General features: G+C 45.8%; 1 protein-coding gene across 10 annotated transcripts in view; it reads right to left on the bottom strand.

The window, feature by feature from the left end:
* The window catches only part of EPHX2 (epoxide hydrolase 2), an 86,579-nt gene extending 72,712 nt beyond the window's left edge, over positions 1-13,867 (bottom strand). For 3 of the 10 annotated variants that reach the window (XR_010114133.1, XM_063611450.1, XM_055295786.2), the window contains exons 1-4: positions 13,666-13,850; positions 3,940-4,024; positions 2,744-2,903; positions 1,363-1,553 (exon numbers count right to left, since the gene is read on the bottom strand). Coding sequence is in view for 9 of the 10 variants with exons in the window: in XM_063611450.1 (XP_063467520.1) it covers positions 1,363-1,553; positions 2,744-2,903; positions 3,940-4,024; positions 13,666-13,766 (537 nt within the window). In the remaining variant the exon portion in view is untranslated. Of the gene's footprint in view, positions 1-1,362; positions 1,554-2,743; positions 2,904-3,939; positions 4,025-13,501 lie in introns of all 10 variants that reach the window. The other 7 variants (XM_055295780.2, XM_055295787.2, XM_055295782.2 and 4 more) reach the window with 5 other exon arrangements.
* Positions 13,868-18,651: the final 4,784 nt, after the last annotated feature.

The raw sequence follows: 18,651 nt of genomic DNA, 5'->3' as shown, positions 1-18,651 counted from the left end.
ATTTGGCACTAGAAAGGAAACAGACATATCTATGAAATAGACCCAAATACAAATAAGAATTTAGTTTCTAAGAAAAGTGTCACGTCCAATTGGTAAGGAAGATTGTTTAATGGCCTTGGTATGACTGGTTAACTGTTTGGGGGAATAAAATGGATCCTTACTTTATATCTTACCCCCAAATAGACTCTTAATGAATCAAAAATTTATAGGTAGTAAGAAAGAAAGTGCTAGGCTTGATGGCTCACACCTGTAATCCCAGCACTTTGGGAGACTGGAAGGATTGGTTGAAACCAGGAGTTCAAGACTAGCATGAACAATATAGCGAGACCCCCGTTAAAACAAAAAGTAAAAAATTAGCCATATATGGTGGCATGAACCTGTGGTCATAGCTACTTGGGAGGCTGAGGCAGGAGGATCACTTGAGCTCAGGAGTTTGAGGCTGCAGTGAGCTATGATCACATCACTGCACTCCAGCCTAGGTGACAGAGTGAGGTTCTGTCTCTAAGAAAAAATAAATTAATTAGTTAAACAATAAATAAATAAAAAGAGAAGAAAAATCCTGGAAGTCATAGAAAGCATGGGTGCATGCATTTACCATCTTGGACAAGGGAAGTCTAGAATTCTAAGCAGCTCATCCAACCTGGAAGCCATCAATAGGAAGACTGATATATTCCTGTGCAGGCTTAGATTGGGAGCCCTGCTCTGAGGCTGACTTCAGGCACTGAGAAGAGCAGAAGCAAAGTCCAGGAGGAGAAAGGGGAGGTCCCAGGATGGAGCATGGCAAGGACTCCAAGGCTAGAGTTCAGGGTTTTCTCTGATCAGCTTGTGGGGAGGTGGGGGGTTGGATATGTGAGGGAAACGAATTTAATTTCCATTCAATCACCTTTTGCAGATTAAAGTAGGAAAGCACAAAGAGAAGAGAGCTTTAGGATAGGTGATCTCTGGAGACAGGCTCAGGGCACAGGGTGTCTGGTGGGAGACCATGGCAACACCAGAGCCTGTCCTCACTCACCCTTTGTGGGGATGAACCTGACTACTAGTCTTGTGGCCTTGCAAGTCTCCCAGGATCTCCATTTCTTTGAAAGTAAACTGAGGCAGCTGGGCTAAAACAGCTTTTGCTGATGCCTGTTTTGACCAAAGTTCTGTAAGAGCTATACAATGGAGCCAAATGCCCACCTCTGGGAGAACTTTCTAGATCAAAGAATGGGTAATAGTCTTTTAGGAGAAGACGTGGTCTGGGAGAAGTGGACTCAGAGCTGTCCTGCCAGGCCCAAGATGTATCCCACCTGCTCACTCCTCAGTTTTTCTCTGGTTGCAATATCTCTGAATATCCTTCTCCACCATAAGGAAGTGTATCCATACCTCACTGGGGCTGGCCTTCAGGGTGTCCAGTAGAAACTTGTAGATCTGAGGTTCAGGTTTGACCATTCCCACCTGACACGACTCTATCAGGAAGTCAAAGTGCATCTTCAGCTCACACATCAGCTGGGCCAGGCCATCTCTCTCAGCACGGTCATCCAGCCAGGTGTTGGTGAGGATGGCAGTTGTGAATCCTGAGCAAAAAGCCACCAGTAGATGGACCAGCTACAGACCTTTGCCCTGAAATGCTCCAGATACCCCCAGGGGACTCCAATGATGGGCCAAGCAGGTTGTGCTCACTTTTATCAATCTCTTATGCCCAACTTTCAACCGACAAATTGGAAAAGAATCATCTTGACCCATGAACACCTCTGACACAGACACAAGCATGAGCTGGGTTCATTCAAGGCCCTCAGAAGCCCAGATGGAGAAACTACCCTCCTTCCTCCCTGACGACAGTGGAGCAGCACTTTTATATTCATCAGGTCATTTTGATCTCTACCACCTCAGGGGTGGACAAGGCCGATCCTACCCTCCCAGATTCACAGATCAGCAAAGAAGTTCAGACAAGTTACAAGCCGCCCAGAGCCACATGGTGAAGGTCCAGCATTCTTTCTAGTCCATGCTACTGAAAACACTGCTTGACTAAATTCCAGAATACCTACCTTGGCAATCAGGGACTAGGTTCCTATTTCAAAACTGGAGAAGTGTACATAGAGATAGGATTATCCCTTGGCTTTATCTGCCTAACCAGCGAGGGTGAGAACTAGGCAATGCTGGACAGAAGACACTGAAGAGTTGATGGTGAGACTCTTCCCACGCAATAGGAGGGAGGAATTGCAGACATGGGATGGCTCAGCCACAACTAGGTAAGTCTGCTGATAAGAGGGTGGAATAGTTTCAAGTATGCCTATGACAAGAGTCAGGTGTTCACACAAAGTCAACGCCTATGGATGAACTTGACATGTCTTAGACTATGTGACATAATCTGAGCCCTTGTCAGCCAACTCATAGCTTGGACACTCTGACACCCAGAGGCTGAGAAAATCACAGTTGCTAAAAAGGCCTTGTTTTTTAATCACTGTGACAAAAGATCATGTCATTTGGGTCATTACTAAAGTGCCACTGAAGGGGAGAATGATGCTCACAAGGCAGTCATGGGCATCAATTGCTTTATTAAGTAAAATTCTGCCATTTTTCCAGCTTTTCTAATAGGGCTGCTTTTGCCATTGGATAAAACTTGCTTTGGGGCCATATTTAAAGAGGTTTTCCATCATGGCTCAGAAGACCTGTGATCTCAAAACTTACTTCAGCGGATTCTGACCTAATGCTCCTGAGGGTTCTGTGTGGTCAGGCCTGAGATTGGCCAGTATCAGATCCTTACCTTTCTTCCTGAGCATGAGAGCTGCCTGGAGCATGGGGCGGTTGATCTTTCTGGCTGAAATCGCCTTGTCAAAGATTTCTTTTACAGAGAAATTCTTGGGGAGACAGACTTCAGAGGTCTCGGAGCACTTCCTGCAGTTTTCTTCCATGAGTGGTATCCACTGTCAAAGTGAAGTGAGGGGACAATTTGTATGGCCACTCAGAAAAGCTCTGGCAGGGTCTACTAAATGTAAACATATACATTCCCTGTGTCCAAGCAATTCCATTCCTGGACACATACCCACTGGAAATGCCAACATATGTTCTCCAAAAGACATGGCCAAAAATATTCATAGCTGTACTCTTCCTAGGAGTCCCAAACCAGAAACGACCCAAATGCCCACTAACAGCAGAATGGATAGACTGTATTATATTCACCCACAGTCATAGCAGTGCTATTCCTAAGAGCCCTGTCTTAGCCCATGTCAGCTGCTATAACAAAAGGCCAGAGGCTGGGTGGCTCATAAACAGCAGGATTTTCATAGCAATTACTAGAAATTCACTCTAAATTCTGTATGTTCATTGAAAATATAGGCTGGGCACGGTGGCTCATACCAGTAATCCTGGCACTTTGGAACACCAAGGTGAGCGGATCGTTTGAACCTAGGAGCTCAAGACCAGTCTGGGTAACATGGTGAAACCCCATTTCTAGCAATAATAATAATAATACAAAAAACAGCTGGGCATGGTGATGTGTGCCTGTAGTCCCAGCTACTTGGGAGGCTGAGATGGGAGGATCATCTGAGCCCAGGAGGTAAAGGCTGCAGTGAGCCGTGATCATGCCACTGCACTCCAGCCTAGGCAATAGAGTAAGACCCTGTCTCAGAAAAAGAAGAAAGAATAATAAGAAGAAAATATATAGCATTTCCCTCTTTCTTACCTTCCAACAATATTACTGAGGTTTTTTTATGGATTAAATAAAAAGTCAATAATTCAATAATGTTCTTCCCAATAGTTTCATCACAGTTTTCGTTCACCATTTGCCACAATATATTAGCAAGTATGTTTTAAGGTGACTGCAATACTCCCATTAATACAACATTTGCCTTCACAGAAAAGGTGGGCGTTTTCTATTATGGTGGGCCCCAAGTTCGGGGAGATGGGCACGCAGGCAGAGAACGTCCATCCAAAGGGCTCTGTGTGGTGATGTCCCCTCACCTGGGAAAGTGTGATCTCTCCTCTCATAAGCCGGGTAGTGGCACCCTCTGGTCCCCCTTTCTGGAAAGCATCATTCAGAAGTCCTCTGGAAAACACAAAGAACATCAGGAACGTTCTGTGGATTTTGTCATGGCAGCACATGGAAACAGACACTGTTCATATTCATTGAGAAGCAGCTACTAGAAAGGCATACTGCCAGGAACTGGAAAATGCAAACACAGTTCAAATTGGGATCTTTGCCCGCAAGGAGCCATCCAGCTGAGGACATGAGACCATACAGTACATCACAGTATGTTCCATGGAGAAGCTGCCCATGGGAAACCACCTGATAGCAGCTTCAACCAGAGGTGCTTCCTACTTTACCATTTAACGGTCAGAACCAAGAGTGGGCACGTGGCCATTACTGTCCTCGTGTGCATCAGGCATGGTCTCGAAGAACTTTTTCATGAGTTCATCTTCTTCAAAAAGAATGGAATATGTTTTTTCTGGTTTCGATTCTGCCTGTCTAGTTTCTATTTTATCTTAATCTCATCTTCTAACCTTTAAAAAGTTTCCTGTATTAGTCTGTTCTCACACTGCTATAAAGAAGTACCTCAGATCGGGTAATTTATAAAGAAAAGAGATTTAATTGGCTCATGTTTCTGCAGGCTGTAGAGGAAGCATGGCTGGGGAGGCCTCAGGGAACTCACAATCATGGCGGAAGGCAAAGGGGAAGCTAGACACATCTTACATGGTTGGAGCAGGAGGAAGAGAGAGAAGGGGTAAGTGCTACACACTTTTATAAACAACTAGATCTCATGAGAACTCACTCACCATCATGAGAACAGCAAGGAGGAAATCCACCCCCATGATCCAATCACCTCCCACCAACCCCCTCCTCCAACATTAGGGATTACAACTGGACATGAGATTTGGGTGGGGACACAAATTCAAACCATATCACTGTGTTTAGGCTGGGTTGTATGCCCCCATCCCAAATACATACATTGAAGTTCTAACTTCCAATACCACAGGATGTGACTGTATTTGGAGAGTGGGTCTTTAAGAGGTAATTTAAGTTAAATAAGATCATACAGGTGGGCTCTAATCCAACAATAGGACTGGTGCCCTTATAAGGAGATTAGGACACAGACACACACAGAGGGTCAACCATGTGAGGACACAGGGAGAAGAACACTGTTAACAAGCCAAGGAGAGAGGCCTCAGAAGGAACCAACCCTGCTGACATCTTGATAGTGGACTTCCAGCCTCCAGAGCTGTGAGAGAAAACATTTCTATTGTTGCCATCCAGTCTGTGTTTGCTGTTACAGCAGCCCCAGTAAATAAATACACTGAGTAACAGAACAAATGTATTTATGTGTACAAATGCATTTGTTCTATTACTCAGGTCTGGAAAGTAATTTTAACTGGCTTGCCAATTCCAGATGAATTCCAGTTGAAGTGGCAAGCCAGTTGAAATTACCAGCCCTGAGTAACAGAACAAATATCCCCATCCTGGGAGCTTTATTTCTGATAATAGTCAAGTATACCTTTTATCAGACACCCTCTTGCAGGTAACAGTGGTCAGCTCTGGACCAACTATAAGGAGACATATACCTAATATCTGTGGCCTTGCTCAACTTTTCAATGTCAGCAATGGTTTTCCCATACCTTTGCCAACAGTTTTTGGTTTTTAAAACAGCTTTCTTAAGGTATAATTACTGCTGTGGTTTGAATGTTTGTCTCCTCTGAAGCTCATGTTGAAATTTAATCCCCAATGTGGCAATATTGAGAGGTGGGCCTTTAAGAAGTGATTGGGTCATAAGGGCTCCACCTTCATGGATGGATTAATTCATCCATAGGCTAATGGGTTAATGAGTTAATGGGTTATCATGGGATTGGGACTACTGGCTTTATAAGAAGTGGAAGTGAGGCCTGAGCTAGCACATTGAGCCTCCTCACCATATGATGCCCTGTGCTACCTTGAGACTCTGCAGAGAGTCCCTACCAGCAAAAATGCCCTCACCAGATGCAACCCCTCAACCTTGGAATTCTCAGCCTCCATAACTGCAAGAAATAAATTCCTTTTCTTTATAAATTACCCAGTTTCAGATATCCTGTTGTAAGCAACAGAAAATGGACTAAGACAATTGCATAGCATTAAATTCACGTAGTAGGACGATTCAGTGATTTGCAGTAAATTTACAGTTGTGTAAGCATCACCACATTCCAATTTTAGAACATTTCCACTTCCTCCAAAAGACTCCTGGTCCCTTTCAGTATCTGCTCCTCAGTATTAAGAAGCAATGCAATATTCAACTTAACAATCGTATTGAGCACCTTAGGTGTATGAGGCATTGTACTATGTGCTGTGATGCAAAAGTGGAAAAATATGATGCTATTCATAGGAAGCTCATAGAAGAACAAGGGAGGCAAGGTATAAACAAATAACTACAACACACTAGGTGAGTGGGAAAACGGGAAAATTATTTCTTCTTCCTGGAGAATGGGGGATGATAAAAGAAGAGGAACTAGGGAAAGAATATAACTATACAGGAAGAAGATACCACTGAATCTATAAAACAAGGGCAGGTGGTCATTAAAAAAAAGCCACTTGATACAACAAGAACATTCTTGGTATTGGAAAACATGAGCTTACTTCCATATCCTAGCCTAGCTCCAGCTCCTCTTCCTGTTAATGATAAGCCTCCTCTAATCTCCCCCACTCAGAAGGAAACAAGCAAAGAAATCTCCAACGGACCATAAAACCCCCAGGCTATCGGTTATGTCCCCTTCAAGCTGTAGGGGGAAGGGAATTTGGCCCAACCTGGGTATATATCCCCTTCTCCCTCTCTGATTTAAAGCAGATCAAGGTAGACCTGGGGAAGTTTTCAGATGATCCTGATAGGTATATAGATGTCCTACAGGGTCTAGGGCAAACCTTCGACCTCACTTAGAGAGAGGTCATGCTATTGTTAGATCAAACCCTGGCCTTTAATGAAAAGAATGCAGCTTTAGCTGCAGCCTGAGAGGTTGGTATCTTAGTGAAGTAAATGGTATCTTAGTCAAGTACATGATAGAATGACAGCCGAAGAAAGGGAAAAATTCCCTACTGGTCAACAAGCCGTCCCCAGTATGGATCCCCACTGGGACCTAGATTCAGATCATGGGGACTGGAGTCGCAAACATCTGTTGACCTGTGTTCCAGAAGGACTAAGGAGAATTAGGAAAAAGCCCATGAATTATTCAATGATGTCCACCATAACTCAGGGAAAGGAAGAAAATCCTACTGCCTTCCTTGAGCGGCTACAGGAGGCCTTAAGAAAATATACTCCCGTCACCTGACTCCCTCGAGGGTCAATTGATTCTAAAAGATAAGTTTATTACCCAATCAGCCGCAGATATCAGGAGAAAGCTCCAAAAGCTATCCCTGGGCCCTGAACAAAATTTGGAGGCATTATTAAACCTGGCAACCTTGGTGTTCTATAATAGGGACCAAGAGGAACAGGCCCAAAAGGAAAAGCGAGATCAGAGAAAGGCCGCAGCCTTAGTCATGGCCCTCAGACAAACAAACCTTGGTGGTTCAGAGAAGACAGAAAATGGAGCAGGCCAATCACCCAGTAGGGCTTTTTATCAGTGTGTTTTGCAAGGACACTTTAAAAAAGATTGTCCAACAAGAAACAAGCTGCCCCCTCACCCATGTCCACTATGCCAAGGCAATCACTGGAAGGCACACTGCCCCAGAGGACAAAGGTTCTCTGGGCCAGAAGCCCCCAACCAGATGATCCAACAACAGGACTGAGGGTGCCCAGGGCAAGTGCCAGCTCATGTCATCACCCTGACTGAGCCCTGGGTAAGTTTAACCATTGAGGGCCAGGAAATTGACTTCCTCCTGGACACTGGTGCAGCCTTCTCAGTGTTAATCTCTTGCCCCGGATGGCTGTCCTCAAGGTCTGTTACCATCCAAGGAATCCTGGGACAGCCTGTAACCATGTATTTGTCCCACCTTCTCAGTTGTAATTGGGAGACTTTGCTCTTTTCACACGCCTTTCTTGTTGTGCCTGAAAGTCCCACACCCTTATTAGGGAGGGACATATTAGCCAAAGCTAGAGCTATTATCCATATAAATATGGGAAACAAGTTACCCATTTGTTGTCCCCTACTTGAGGAGGGAATCAACCCTGAAGTCTGGGCATTGAAAGGACAATTCGGAAGGGCAAAAAATGCCAGCCCAGTCCAAATCAGGCTAAAAGACCCCACCACTTTTCCTTATCAAAGGCAATATCCTTTAAGGCCTGAAGCTCATAAAGGATTACAGGATATTTTTAGACATTTAAAAGTTCAAGCCTTAGTAAGAAAATGCAGCAGTCCCTGCAACACCCCAATTCCAGGGGTACAAAAACTGAACGTTCAGTGGAGACTAGTACAAGATCTTAGACTCATCAGTGAGGCAGTAATTCCTCTATATCCAGCTGTACCCAACCCCTATACCCTGCTCTCTCAAATACCAGAGGAAGCAGAATGGTTCATTGTTCTGGACCTCAAGGATGCCTTCTTCTGCATTTCCCTGCACTCTGACTCCAAGGTTCTCTTTGTCTTTGAGGATCCCACAGACCACACGTCCCAACTTACGTGGATGGTCTTGCCTCAAGGGTTTAGGGATAGCCCTCATCTGTTTGGTCAGGCACTGGCCCAAGATCTAGGCCACTTCTCAAGTCCAGGCACTCTGGTCCTTCAGTATGTGGATGATTTACTTATGGTTACCAGTTCAAAAGCCTCATGCCAGCAGGCTACTCTAGATCTCTTGAACTTTCTAGCTAATCAAGGGTACACGGCATCTACACTGAAGGCCCAGCTCTGCCTACAAGTCAAATATCTAGGCCTAATCTTAGCCAGAGGAACCAGGGCTCTCAGCAAAGAATGAATACAGCCTATACTGGCTTGTCCTCGCCCTAAGACATTAAAACAGTTATGGGGGTTCCTTGGGATCACCAGCTTTTGCCGACTATGGATCCCCAGATACAGCGAGATGGCCAGGCCACTCTATACTCTAATCAAGGAGACCCAGAGGGCAAACACTAATCTAGTAGAATGGGAACCAGAGGCAGAAACAGCATCCAAAACCTTAAAGCAGGCCCTAGTACAAGCTCCAGCTTTAAGCCTTCTCAAAGGACAAGATTTCTCTTTATACATCACAGAGAGAGCGGGAATAGCTCTTGGAGTCCTTACTCAGACTCGTGGGACAACCCCACAACCAGTGGCATACCTAAGTAAGGAAATTGACGTAGTGGCAAAAGGCTGGCCTCACTGTTTATGGATAGTTGCAGCAGTGGCCATCTTAGTATCGGAGGCTATCAAAATAATACAAAGAAAGGATCTCACTGCCTGGACTACTGATGATGTAAATGGCATACTAGGTCCCAAAGGAAATTTATAGCTCTCAGACAACTGCCTGCTTAGATACCAGGCGCTTGTGTGTGGCCCTGAACCCTGCCACTTTTCTCCCAGAGGATGGGGAACCAATCGAGCATGACTGCCAACAAATTATAGCCCAGACTTATGCCGCCCGAGAGGATCTCTTAGAAGTCCCCTTAGCTAATCCTGACCTTAACCTATATACCGATGAAAGTTCATTTGTGGAGAATGCGATACAAAGGGCAGGTTATGCCATAGTTAGTGATGTAACAGTACTTGAAAGTAAGCCTCTTTCCCCAGGGACCAGCACCCAGTTAGCAGAACTAGTGGTGCTTACCTGAGCCTTAGAACTGGGAAAGGAAAAAAAATAAATGTGTATACAGATAACAAGTATGCTTATCTAATCTTACATGCCCATGCTGCAATATGGAAAGGGAGTTCCTAACTTCTGGGGAAACCCCCATTAAATACCACAAGGAAATCATGGAGTTATTGCACGCAGTGCAAAAACCCAAGGAGGTGGCAGTATTACACTGCCGAAGCCATCAGAAAGGTGAAGGAGAAAAGGCAGAAGAAAACCATCAGGCAGACGCTGAGGCCAAAATTGCTGCCAGGTGGAACCTCCCATTAGAAATACCTATGGAAGGACCCTTGGTATGGAACAACCCTCTGCAAGAGATTAAGCCCCAGTATTCTCCGACCGAAACAGAATGAGGACTTTCACGGGGGCATAGTTTTCTCCTCTTCAGGTGGTTAACAACAGAAGAGGGAAAGGTACTCATACCCAAAGCCAGCCAGTGGAAAATACTTAAGACCCTCCACCAAACTTTTCATATGGGTATTGAGAACACTCATCAAATGGCCAAATCCCTATTTACAGGGCCAAATCTCCTTCGGACCATCCAACAAGTAGTCAAAGCCTGTGAGGTGTGCCAAAGGAATAATCCCTTGGTCCATCACAAGGCCCCTCTGGGGGAACAAAGAATAGGGCACTATCCAGGAGAAGACTGGCAGTTAGACTTCATCCATATGCCTAAGTCAAGGGGATTTCAACACTTGTTGGTCTGGTTGATACGTTCACAAATTGGATGAAGCCTTGCCCTGCAAGACAGAGAAGGCTCAAGAAGTGGTTAAAGTCCTAATTCATGAAGTAATTCCTAGATTTGGGCTTCCCCAAAGCTTACAAAGTGACAATGGTCTGGCTTTTAAAGCCATGGTAACTCAGGGAGTTTCCAGGATGCTAGGGACACAATATCACCTTCACTGTGCCTGGAGGCCACAATCCTCAGGAAAAGCCCATACAAGACCTTGTAACCACTAATACTGAATACCATCTTAACTTTCCAAGCCCCTTTATGCATCCAACACAACCTGTTATCAAGCCTGCCCCTGAGGCATCTACTATCCCATCAGTGTAATTATACCCTATAACTTCAAGCCCCAACTGATCATAGTAACTCCTGAGTCACCCAAACAGCTCCATTCAGATGGCTTGTCTGCTTCTCAGGGCCCCCAAAAATCATCACCTCCTTCCCGCTTAACAAACAATCTGGGTTTTCTAATGTCAAACATACTCCCTGCATGACCATTCACCCCTGGACCCCCTGCAGCAGTGCCCCCACCACTAGTGAATGCCTTCTTATCCTCTTTCAATTACTCTCTTGAATGGTTCCTAGTAGATACAAAACGGTTTTTTCTCCAGTGGGAAAATAGAACACAGGGAGCCACTCAGTCTGCTCCCAACACCCTTTCCAGCTGCTCACCAGAGCTACCTTGGCAAGTACTCTAGGAGTGCGGGAAAATGAAAACAACAAACTCACACACCTTTTTAACATACACAACCAGTTCATTCTACCCAGCCAAGGCATATTCTTCTTATGTGGAACTTCAACCTATATCTGCCTCCTCGCCAGTTGGACAGGCACCTGCACCTTAGTTTTCCTAAGTCTCAACATTGACATTGCCACAGGAAATCAGACCCTATCAGTGCCCCTCAAAGTTCAAGTCTGTCAGCACAGGATCATGCAACTAAGACCCCTACTTATAGGGCTAGGAATGTCCACTGCTACAGGAACCGGAATAGCCAGTTTAACTGGCTATTCATTATCCTACTACCACACACTCTCAAAGGATTTCTCAGACAGTTTGCAATAAATAAGTCGATCCTTACTCTACAATCCCAAATAGAATATTTGGCAACAGTGACTCTCCAAAACCGCTAAGGCCTAGACCTCCTCACTGCTGAGAAAGGAGGACTTTGCGCCTTCTTAGGGGAAGAGTGTTGTTTTTAAACTAACCAGTCAGGGATAGTACAAGACGCTGCCGGGCATTTACAGGAAAAGGCTTCTAAAACCAGACGCCTTTCAAACTCTTATACCAACCTCTGGAGTTGGGCGACTTGGCTTCTCCCCTTTCTAGGTCCCGTGACAGCCATCTTGCTATTACTCATCTTCGGTCCCTGCATTTTTAACCTCCTTGTCAAATTTGTTTCCTCCAGGATCGAGGTCATCAAGCTACAGATGGTCTTACAAATGGAACCCCAAATGAGCTCAACTCACAACTTCTACCAAGGACTGCTAGACTGACCCACTGGCCCTTTGACTGGCCTAGAGAGTTCCCCTCTGGAGGACACTACAACTGCAGGGCCCCTTCTTTGCCCCATCCAGCAGGAAGTAGCTACAGCGGTCATCACCCAGGTCCCAGTAGCAGGTGGGGTGTCCTGTTAGGAGGGGGGATTGAGAGGTGAGGCCAGCTGGACTTCCTAGGTCAAGTGGGGACTTGGGGAACTTTCCTGTCTTACAAGAGGATTGTAAAACGCACCAATCAGTGCTCTGTAAAATGCACCAATCAGCGCTCTGTAAAACGCACAATCAGCGCTCTGTAAAACGCACAATCAGCAGGATTCTAAAGATAGCCAATCACGGGGAGGATTGAAAAAAGGGCACTGTGATAGGACAGAAATGGAACATGGAAGGGGACAATAAGGGAATAAAAGCTGGCCACCCCAGCCAGTAGCGGCAACCCGCTGGGGTCCCCTTCCATGCTGTGGAAGCTTTGTCCTTTCGCTCTTCACAATAAACCTTGCTATCGCTCACTCTTTGGGTCTGTGCCATCTTTAAGAGTGTAACACTCACTGCGAAGGTCCACAGCTCCATTCTTGAAGTCAGTAAGACCACGAACCCACCGGCAGGAACCAACTCTGGACACAACTACAGCCTCCAACTCCTGGGCTCAAGCAATCCTCCTGCCTTAGCCTCCCAAGTAGCTGGGGTTACATGCATGCACTAATGTCTAGCTAATTTTATTTTTATTTTTGGAGAGACAGAGTCTTGCTATTTTGCCCAGGCTGTTCTTGAACTCTCAGCCTCAAGTGATCCTCCCACCTTAGCCTCCCAAAGTACAGAGATTACAGGCCTTTCCCTCAAGCTACTTGCCATCTCATCTTCCTAACTATATTAAAAGCAAAGGCTCCAGATATGGACCACTGAGGTTGGATTTCTGGCTCTGCTCTTTAACAGCTATGCGATTTGGACAGCTGGTTTCTTTCTGTACCTCAGTTTCCTCATATGTAAAAGGAGGATATGAACAATGGCTTCCATGCCTGGCCTTCTTTTTCACTTTATAAATAAGTATACTTCTCTCCTTTCTGAATGTAGGAATAATACATTGTTTGTAAATTTAGAAGTTGGAAACTACAAAAAAAAAAGAAGAGAGAAAGAAAATCATTACATTATTCCTAATCCCGTTTGATGTACTTTGGCCTATTTCTTCCAGGCATTTTTCTGCATGTACCTTTTTTCCATAGCTGAAACCATATTGTATAAATAGCTTCAGATTCTCGTGGGCTGTTTTCTTCATGTAGTAGAACAGGTATTTTCCCAAGTTCCTGAGCTCTCACTCTGCACACCCCATCTACCATTTCCCAGTGATGTGGCTTTGGGCGGTTGCTGCAGTTTGCTATTACACAAGTAAACCTGCAACCCACACCTGGGGAGAGAATTTCTGCTCTCCTGAATCTCAGCTGGCATCTTTAAGCGCCACTCCATTAGGCAGGACGCAGCAGCAGCATAAAGCTCCGTAACTCCTCTCCCTTTTGGAAAAGTTCACAGAAAGCAATTTTGGAGTCCTTGGCAAAGTTTAATTATGAACATTTAGAAAGACAACGGACCTCCTCATATGCACTGGGACTTCAGGGCCAGGTCTTCAGTTTCATGATTCGCATGATTTGCAGGGCTCCGGCACGGGAGCAATCTGAAAGCAGGGCTGCAAGCCCAGCGCGATCCGCCTCCTGAGGCCCAGACCCACTGCGGCGGCGGCGCTGGGCCCCCTTACCTGGGCAGCGCCAGGGCCTCCTCCGTGCGGCCGAGGACGCCGAAGACCGCTGGCAGCGCCAGCACCCCGTCAAGGTCGAACACGGCTGCGCACAGCGTCATGGCGGCCGGTCTGCAGCCTAGCACCCGGACACGCAGCTAACCCGGGAGATGCGCGAAGGCCAGAGCGCAGGACCCGCCCAGCTTGGCCCGGCTCTGCCCCTCCCCTGTCCTGGCCCCGCCTCCTCCCCTCGCCGCCTTAACGGGGCTCCGCCCCCTGCCCGGGTTGAGGCTGGACTCTGTCCGGCCGGGAAAGAGGCAGCGGGAGGGGCAGAGGAAAGGGAGTCAGAGGGAGAGGTAGAGGAGGCCGGGAAGGCGGAGACCCCAGGCTAGAATCTCGCCTCTGGATGTAACGCCTTCTACTGTCTCAAAGGAAAGTCCAAAGTCGCCTATGCCCCCTCCCCACGCCCCTGCAGTAGCTGATTGAAGAGGCAAACCCAGGCCCGGGCCTTCCTGGACGGGCTGACGGCTCCCTGCGAACTTGCTGGACTTGGAATGCCTGACTTGGAATGCCTGGGAAAGAGGCTACAGACCGTGTGTGTGTGTGTGTGTGTGTGTGTGTGTGTGTGTGTCTATGTGTCAGCACATCCAGTGACTTTTCTAGATTCAGAACGTAAGACCATGTGTGCGTGTATGTGTGTGTGTGTGTGTGTTGGCATATCCAGTGACTTCTATATTCAGAACATAAGACTGTGTTGGGGGTCGGGGGGAGGGGGCATATCCAGTGACTTTTCTAGATTCAGAACGAAGGATCACAGATCCCTCACTATCCTGACCACTCCTCTAGGCACGCTCTTCTTTGCCAAGGCAAATGTGTTTCTAGAATAAAATATGATGTCCCAGCTATGCTGTGCCTGCCCAGAATACTTCGATTTCAATCTCTTGTGGAATGAGGCTTAGAAGAACTAAATGTTAGGCTATTATTTTCCTTTTGTACATGCTACTTGTAATAATTCTGTCTTAAAATGTGCGAGGTTTGTTTTTAATCACCGATTTCCACACTATTGGCTCATTTATGTTTCTAGAAAAACTAAAACTTTGGCTGGGAGTCCTTGAGCTGTTGTAGTGCAGCTCCATGAATTAAAAACCATGTCTTTGGTGGAGACCAAACAGTGAGTGAGGCCTACAACAGTGGAGAATTTACTCTTGAATGTGTCTCTGTGGATATATCCAAGACACCCTCCACCACGGAGCTTCAAGAACCTTGTGAGAGGTTGTCAGATACCTCACTGTAACTGCGAGGTCTACAACAGTCTCTGGATCTAGCAATCAACAACAGGATTGACCAGAGCTGTGGGTTTCCTCTGGGCTGTTTGCCCTTAGCAAGCTGTGCTGTTGCTTCCTTCTCTAGCTTGGTAACCTCTTCCAGGCTCCTGCCTGGAGCAGTTATTAGTGTTTTCTGAGATTCTTGCCAAACAAGCAGAGAGTGGCCAACACTGCCAAATGTTACAGGAAGAACTGAAAAAAAGCTGTCCAATTTTGGACTTGGATGACACTGGATGTTTCAGAACACTTTTTGTGGGCCCTTTGTGGTAGAAGCTAGATTACTCTGGATTTGAAGACTGAAAGATTGGCAGAGAAGGGAATACAGCAAGCTAGTTTCTTGTGAAGTTAGTTGATCTCAAAGGTATAATTTAATTTTAAAAAATAGAAAGCAAATTGCAGCCTGACCTATATACTATGAAACCTGTTAAATCTCCAGATTGGGCTTGGTGGCACACACCTGTAATCCCAGCACTTTGGGAGGCTGAGGTGGGAGAATTGCTTGAGGCCAGGAGTTTGAGACAAGCCTGGGCAACAAAGCAAGACCTTCTCTCTATAAAAAAATAAAAATAAAATATTAGCTAGGCATGGTGGTGCATGCCAGTAGTCTCTGCTATTCAGGAGGCTGAGGTGAGAAGATCGCTTTAGCCCAGGAAGTGGAGGCTGCAGTGAGCCATGATTGTGCCACTGCACTCCAGCCTGGGTGACACAGCAAGACTCTACCTCCAAAAAATAGAAAAAAAAAATTAAATGTCCAACTTAGAGTTTCCTTTGGGCTCCAGACTTGCCAACTTCTTACTCAACATCTTACTCAACATCAATATCCAACTTCTTACTGAACATCTTCTCTTGAGTGTCTAACAGGCATCTCAAATTTAGCATGGCTAAAACAGAACTCTCGCTCCATTTCTACTTCCCACGCCTGTTCCTCCTAGTGTGTTCCCTATCTTACAAACTGGCATCCCCATTGACTCAGTGGCTCAGTCCCGAGACCACGGAGTTGCTTCCAGACCCCTGGCTCCCAGCCAAACCATATGTTCGTGTTTCTAGTGGTGGCCCGCTGATTGAGGCAGAGATAGCAGCTTCTAGTTCTATGGTGGTGTTTTCTGGGAGTCCTTCCTAAAGGGCCAGTCTGGAGCTCACTCCTCCACTCTGTTCAAAGATTGTGTAGGCTTGCAGTCTCTCATCTTAAATCCATTTTTTCTCTTTCTATTTAAAATAACTACAGTGATTTCTGTTGCCTGCATCTGAATTCTTCATCTAGCACAGTATTGCTTATGAATACATAAGTATATTTATACAAGCAGTAAAGTGTAGAGGAACGACATACCTACAGAACTAGATTTCATAAAGCCCCCTTTTGAGAAGAAAAATTTAAAAACGTAGAAATATGAGTTTTACTTTCCTCTTTGGTTAAGAGAAAGCCATGAAGCTATCACATGGACTTTTATTTATTCAGGAGCGGTTAACTTGTAAATAGCTCTGGTGTGGAATATTTTATAATGCCTTGTGAGTTACAGAACTTTCTGGCTGAATTGCTTAGGCAAAGATTAAAGGTCTCAATTGCATTTCACTGCACTTTGCCCTTTTTCATGGTCATGCTTCTCCTGTGTTTTCTGCTACTAAGGTACAGAGAGATAAGGGCTTACCCAGCAGGGCTATGGGAACTGGGTGGCTTTTTGAAATGTAAATCCTAACCCCTATGTCTTCTAATTTTAATATTTATGAAATATGTTTTAGGTGATAGCATGAATCATAAAAGATGACTAATGTAGTAGTGAAAATTTATAAATTACACCTGATTTCAATCACTAAATTCATAATGAATGTACAGTGACCTCATTAAGGTTTATTTTGGGTTTTCTGCCATTCCTATGCCTTCTGCAACTTCCTGCTAGTCCTTGATTGTCCAACCCTATTTTATAAAATTTGTTTAACCACTAGGGGTTGAGAGGGAAGACTTTACACTGCTGCTTCTCTCTACTGTAGGTACTTTAATGGAGCTCAAAGTAAAGCTACCTCTGGCAGTTTTCTAAACCTACAAACCACTTGAAGTTTTGTCCTTTTTTCAATGCAGCAAATGAACGAGTGTCTTTCATTCCATCAACAAATATGTATCAAGCACCTTCTATGTGCCAGGCACTGTTCTAGGCACTTGGGATCAATTGTTAAATAAATCGGACAAATATAGGGGCCGTCAAGGATCTTCCATTTTAGTGGAATAATGAATTCAAATAGCAGTGGCTGGTGGCTTCTGGAGCAGTGAGAAGAATGAGATTGGGAATACTGGTGGTGGCTACTTGCCATTTTTCTTATTTGTCATTTTCCAGTTTCCCAACATCTATAACCTTTTCTTACATACAGAAAATTCCAGCCGGGCATGGTGGCTCACACCTGTAATCGCAGCACTTTGGGAGGCTGAAGCAGGTGGATCACTCGAGGCCAAGAGTTGGAGACCAACCTAGCCAACATGGGGAAACCCCGTCTCTATTAAAAATACAAAACTTATCTGGGCGTGGTGGCACGCACCTGTAATCCCAGTTACTTGGGAGGCTGAGGCAGGAGAATTGCTTGAACCCAGGAGGCGGAGGTTGCAGTGAGCCAAGATCATGCCACTGCACTCACAGCCTGGGCAACAGAGCAAGACTCTGTCAAAAGAAAGAAAGAAGAGAAGAGAAGAGAAGAGAAGAGAAGAGAAGAGAAGAGAAGAGAAGAGAAGAGAAGATTCCATCTGGCAGTGATGAAGTTCTGCTTCAGAGATACACAACATCCTTTGAACATCTTCTATTTTGATAGTTCTCACTGTTTGAGAACTACTACTGTTTCGAGTTCTACTTTCTCACAGTAGAATCCACAAACAACATGTTGCCCAGGCTTCCTTAATGCTGGCCAGGTGCACGGGCTCTGCCAATTGGGTGCATTTGCCAGGGATTTGGGAATGGGGATGGGCAGCCCAAAGCCACAGCTGTGTGAGCAGGAACTTTCTTTCGGCGAAGGCAGAAGCAGCAACATCTAGTTTTTCCCGGGAGGCTGTGATGGAGCTTCTCCGCTCTGGTCCTGAGTGTACTTGGTGCCCACGCTGGGGCACAGCGGTGGCTTTGTTAAAATTGCACCAAGGTGTGGCCTGCGGTCACTGTGCTGTTCTTGGCTATACAGTTTCCAAAGCTGCATCTCTTGTCCTCCCTGAGATTCTGTGTGTTGTTAATGTCCTATAACAAGCCCCTTTCTGCTTATATGACCGAAAGGAAGTTCTGTAGTTGTAATAAAAACTCTATAACGCATACCCGCCTTATGAGTGTTGGTAGAAGGAAGAACTGCATCGACTGCAGAACTTGGAAATGCCCTGTGCCCACTCCCCAGACTGCCTGGAAGTGAGAGTGAAGGCCTGTGAACTCCATTCAGCGACTCAGGCGCACCAACCCAGCCTTTACAGTGGGAGCAGGTGAAGGAAACAGGCCAGAGGAGAAGGGTGTTGGTCGGCAGTTTCAAGGGCAGCAGCAGCAGCGGCCAGGGTCCCTGGCTGGCAGGGACGGTGCAGGCTCCGAAGCCCTCAGGCCCAACTGCAGCAGTGGTGTCTTCACAAGTCCAGGTCTGTGCTATGAGTTTGGCAATGACCTTGCTCTTGTTTTCTAGGCTTAGTTCTCCAAGCTCCCAAGGGCCCTCACATATCCTGCCCTCAAATTCT

Source organism: Symphalangus syndactylus, chromosome 10, assembly GCF_028878055.3.
Source record: "Symphalangus syndactylus isolate Jambi chromosome 10, NHGRI_mSymSyn1-v2.1_pri, whole genome shotgun sequence".
NCBI lineage: Eukaryota > Metazoa > Chordata > Mammalia > Primates > Hylobatidae > Symphalangus > Symphalangus syndactylus.
The sequence above is the reverse complement of the archived record's forward strand: the minus strand, read 5'-3'. Positions and strand labels throughout refer to the sequence as shown.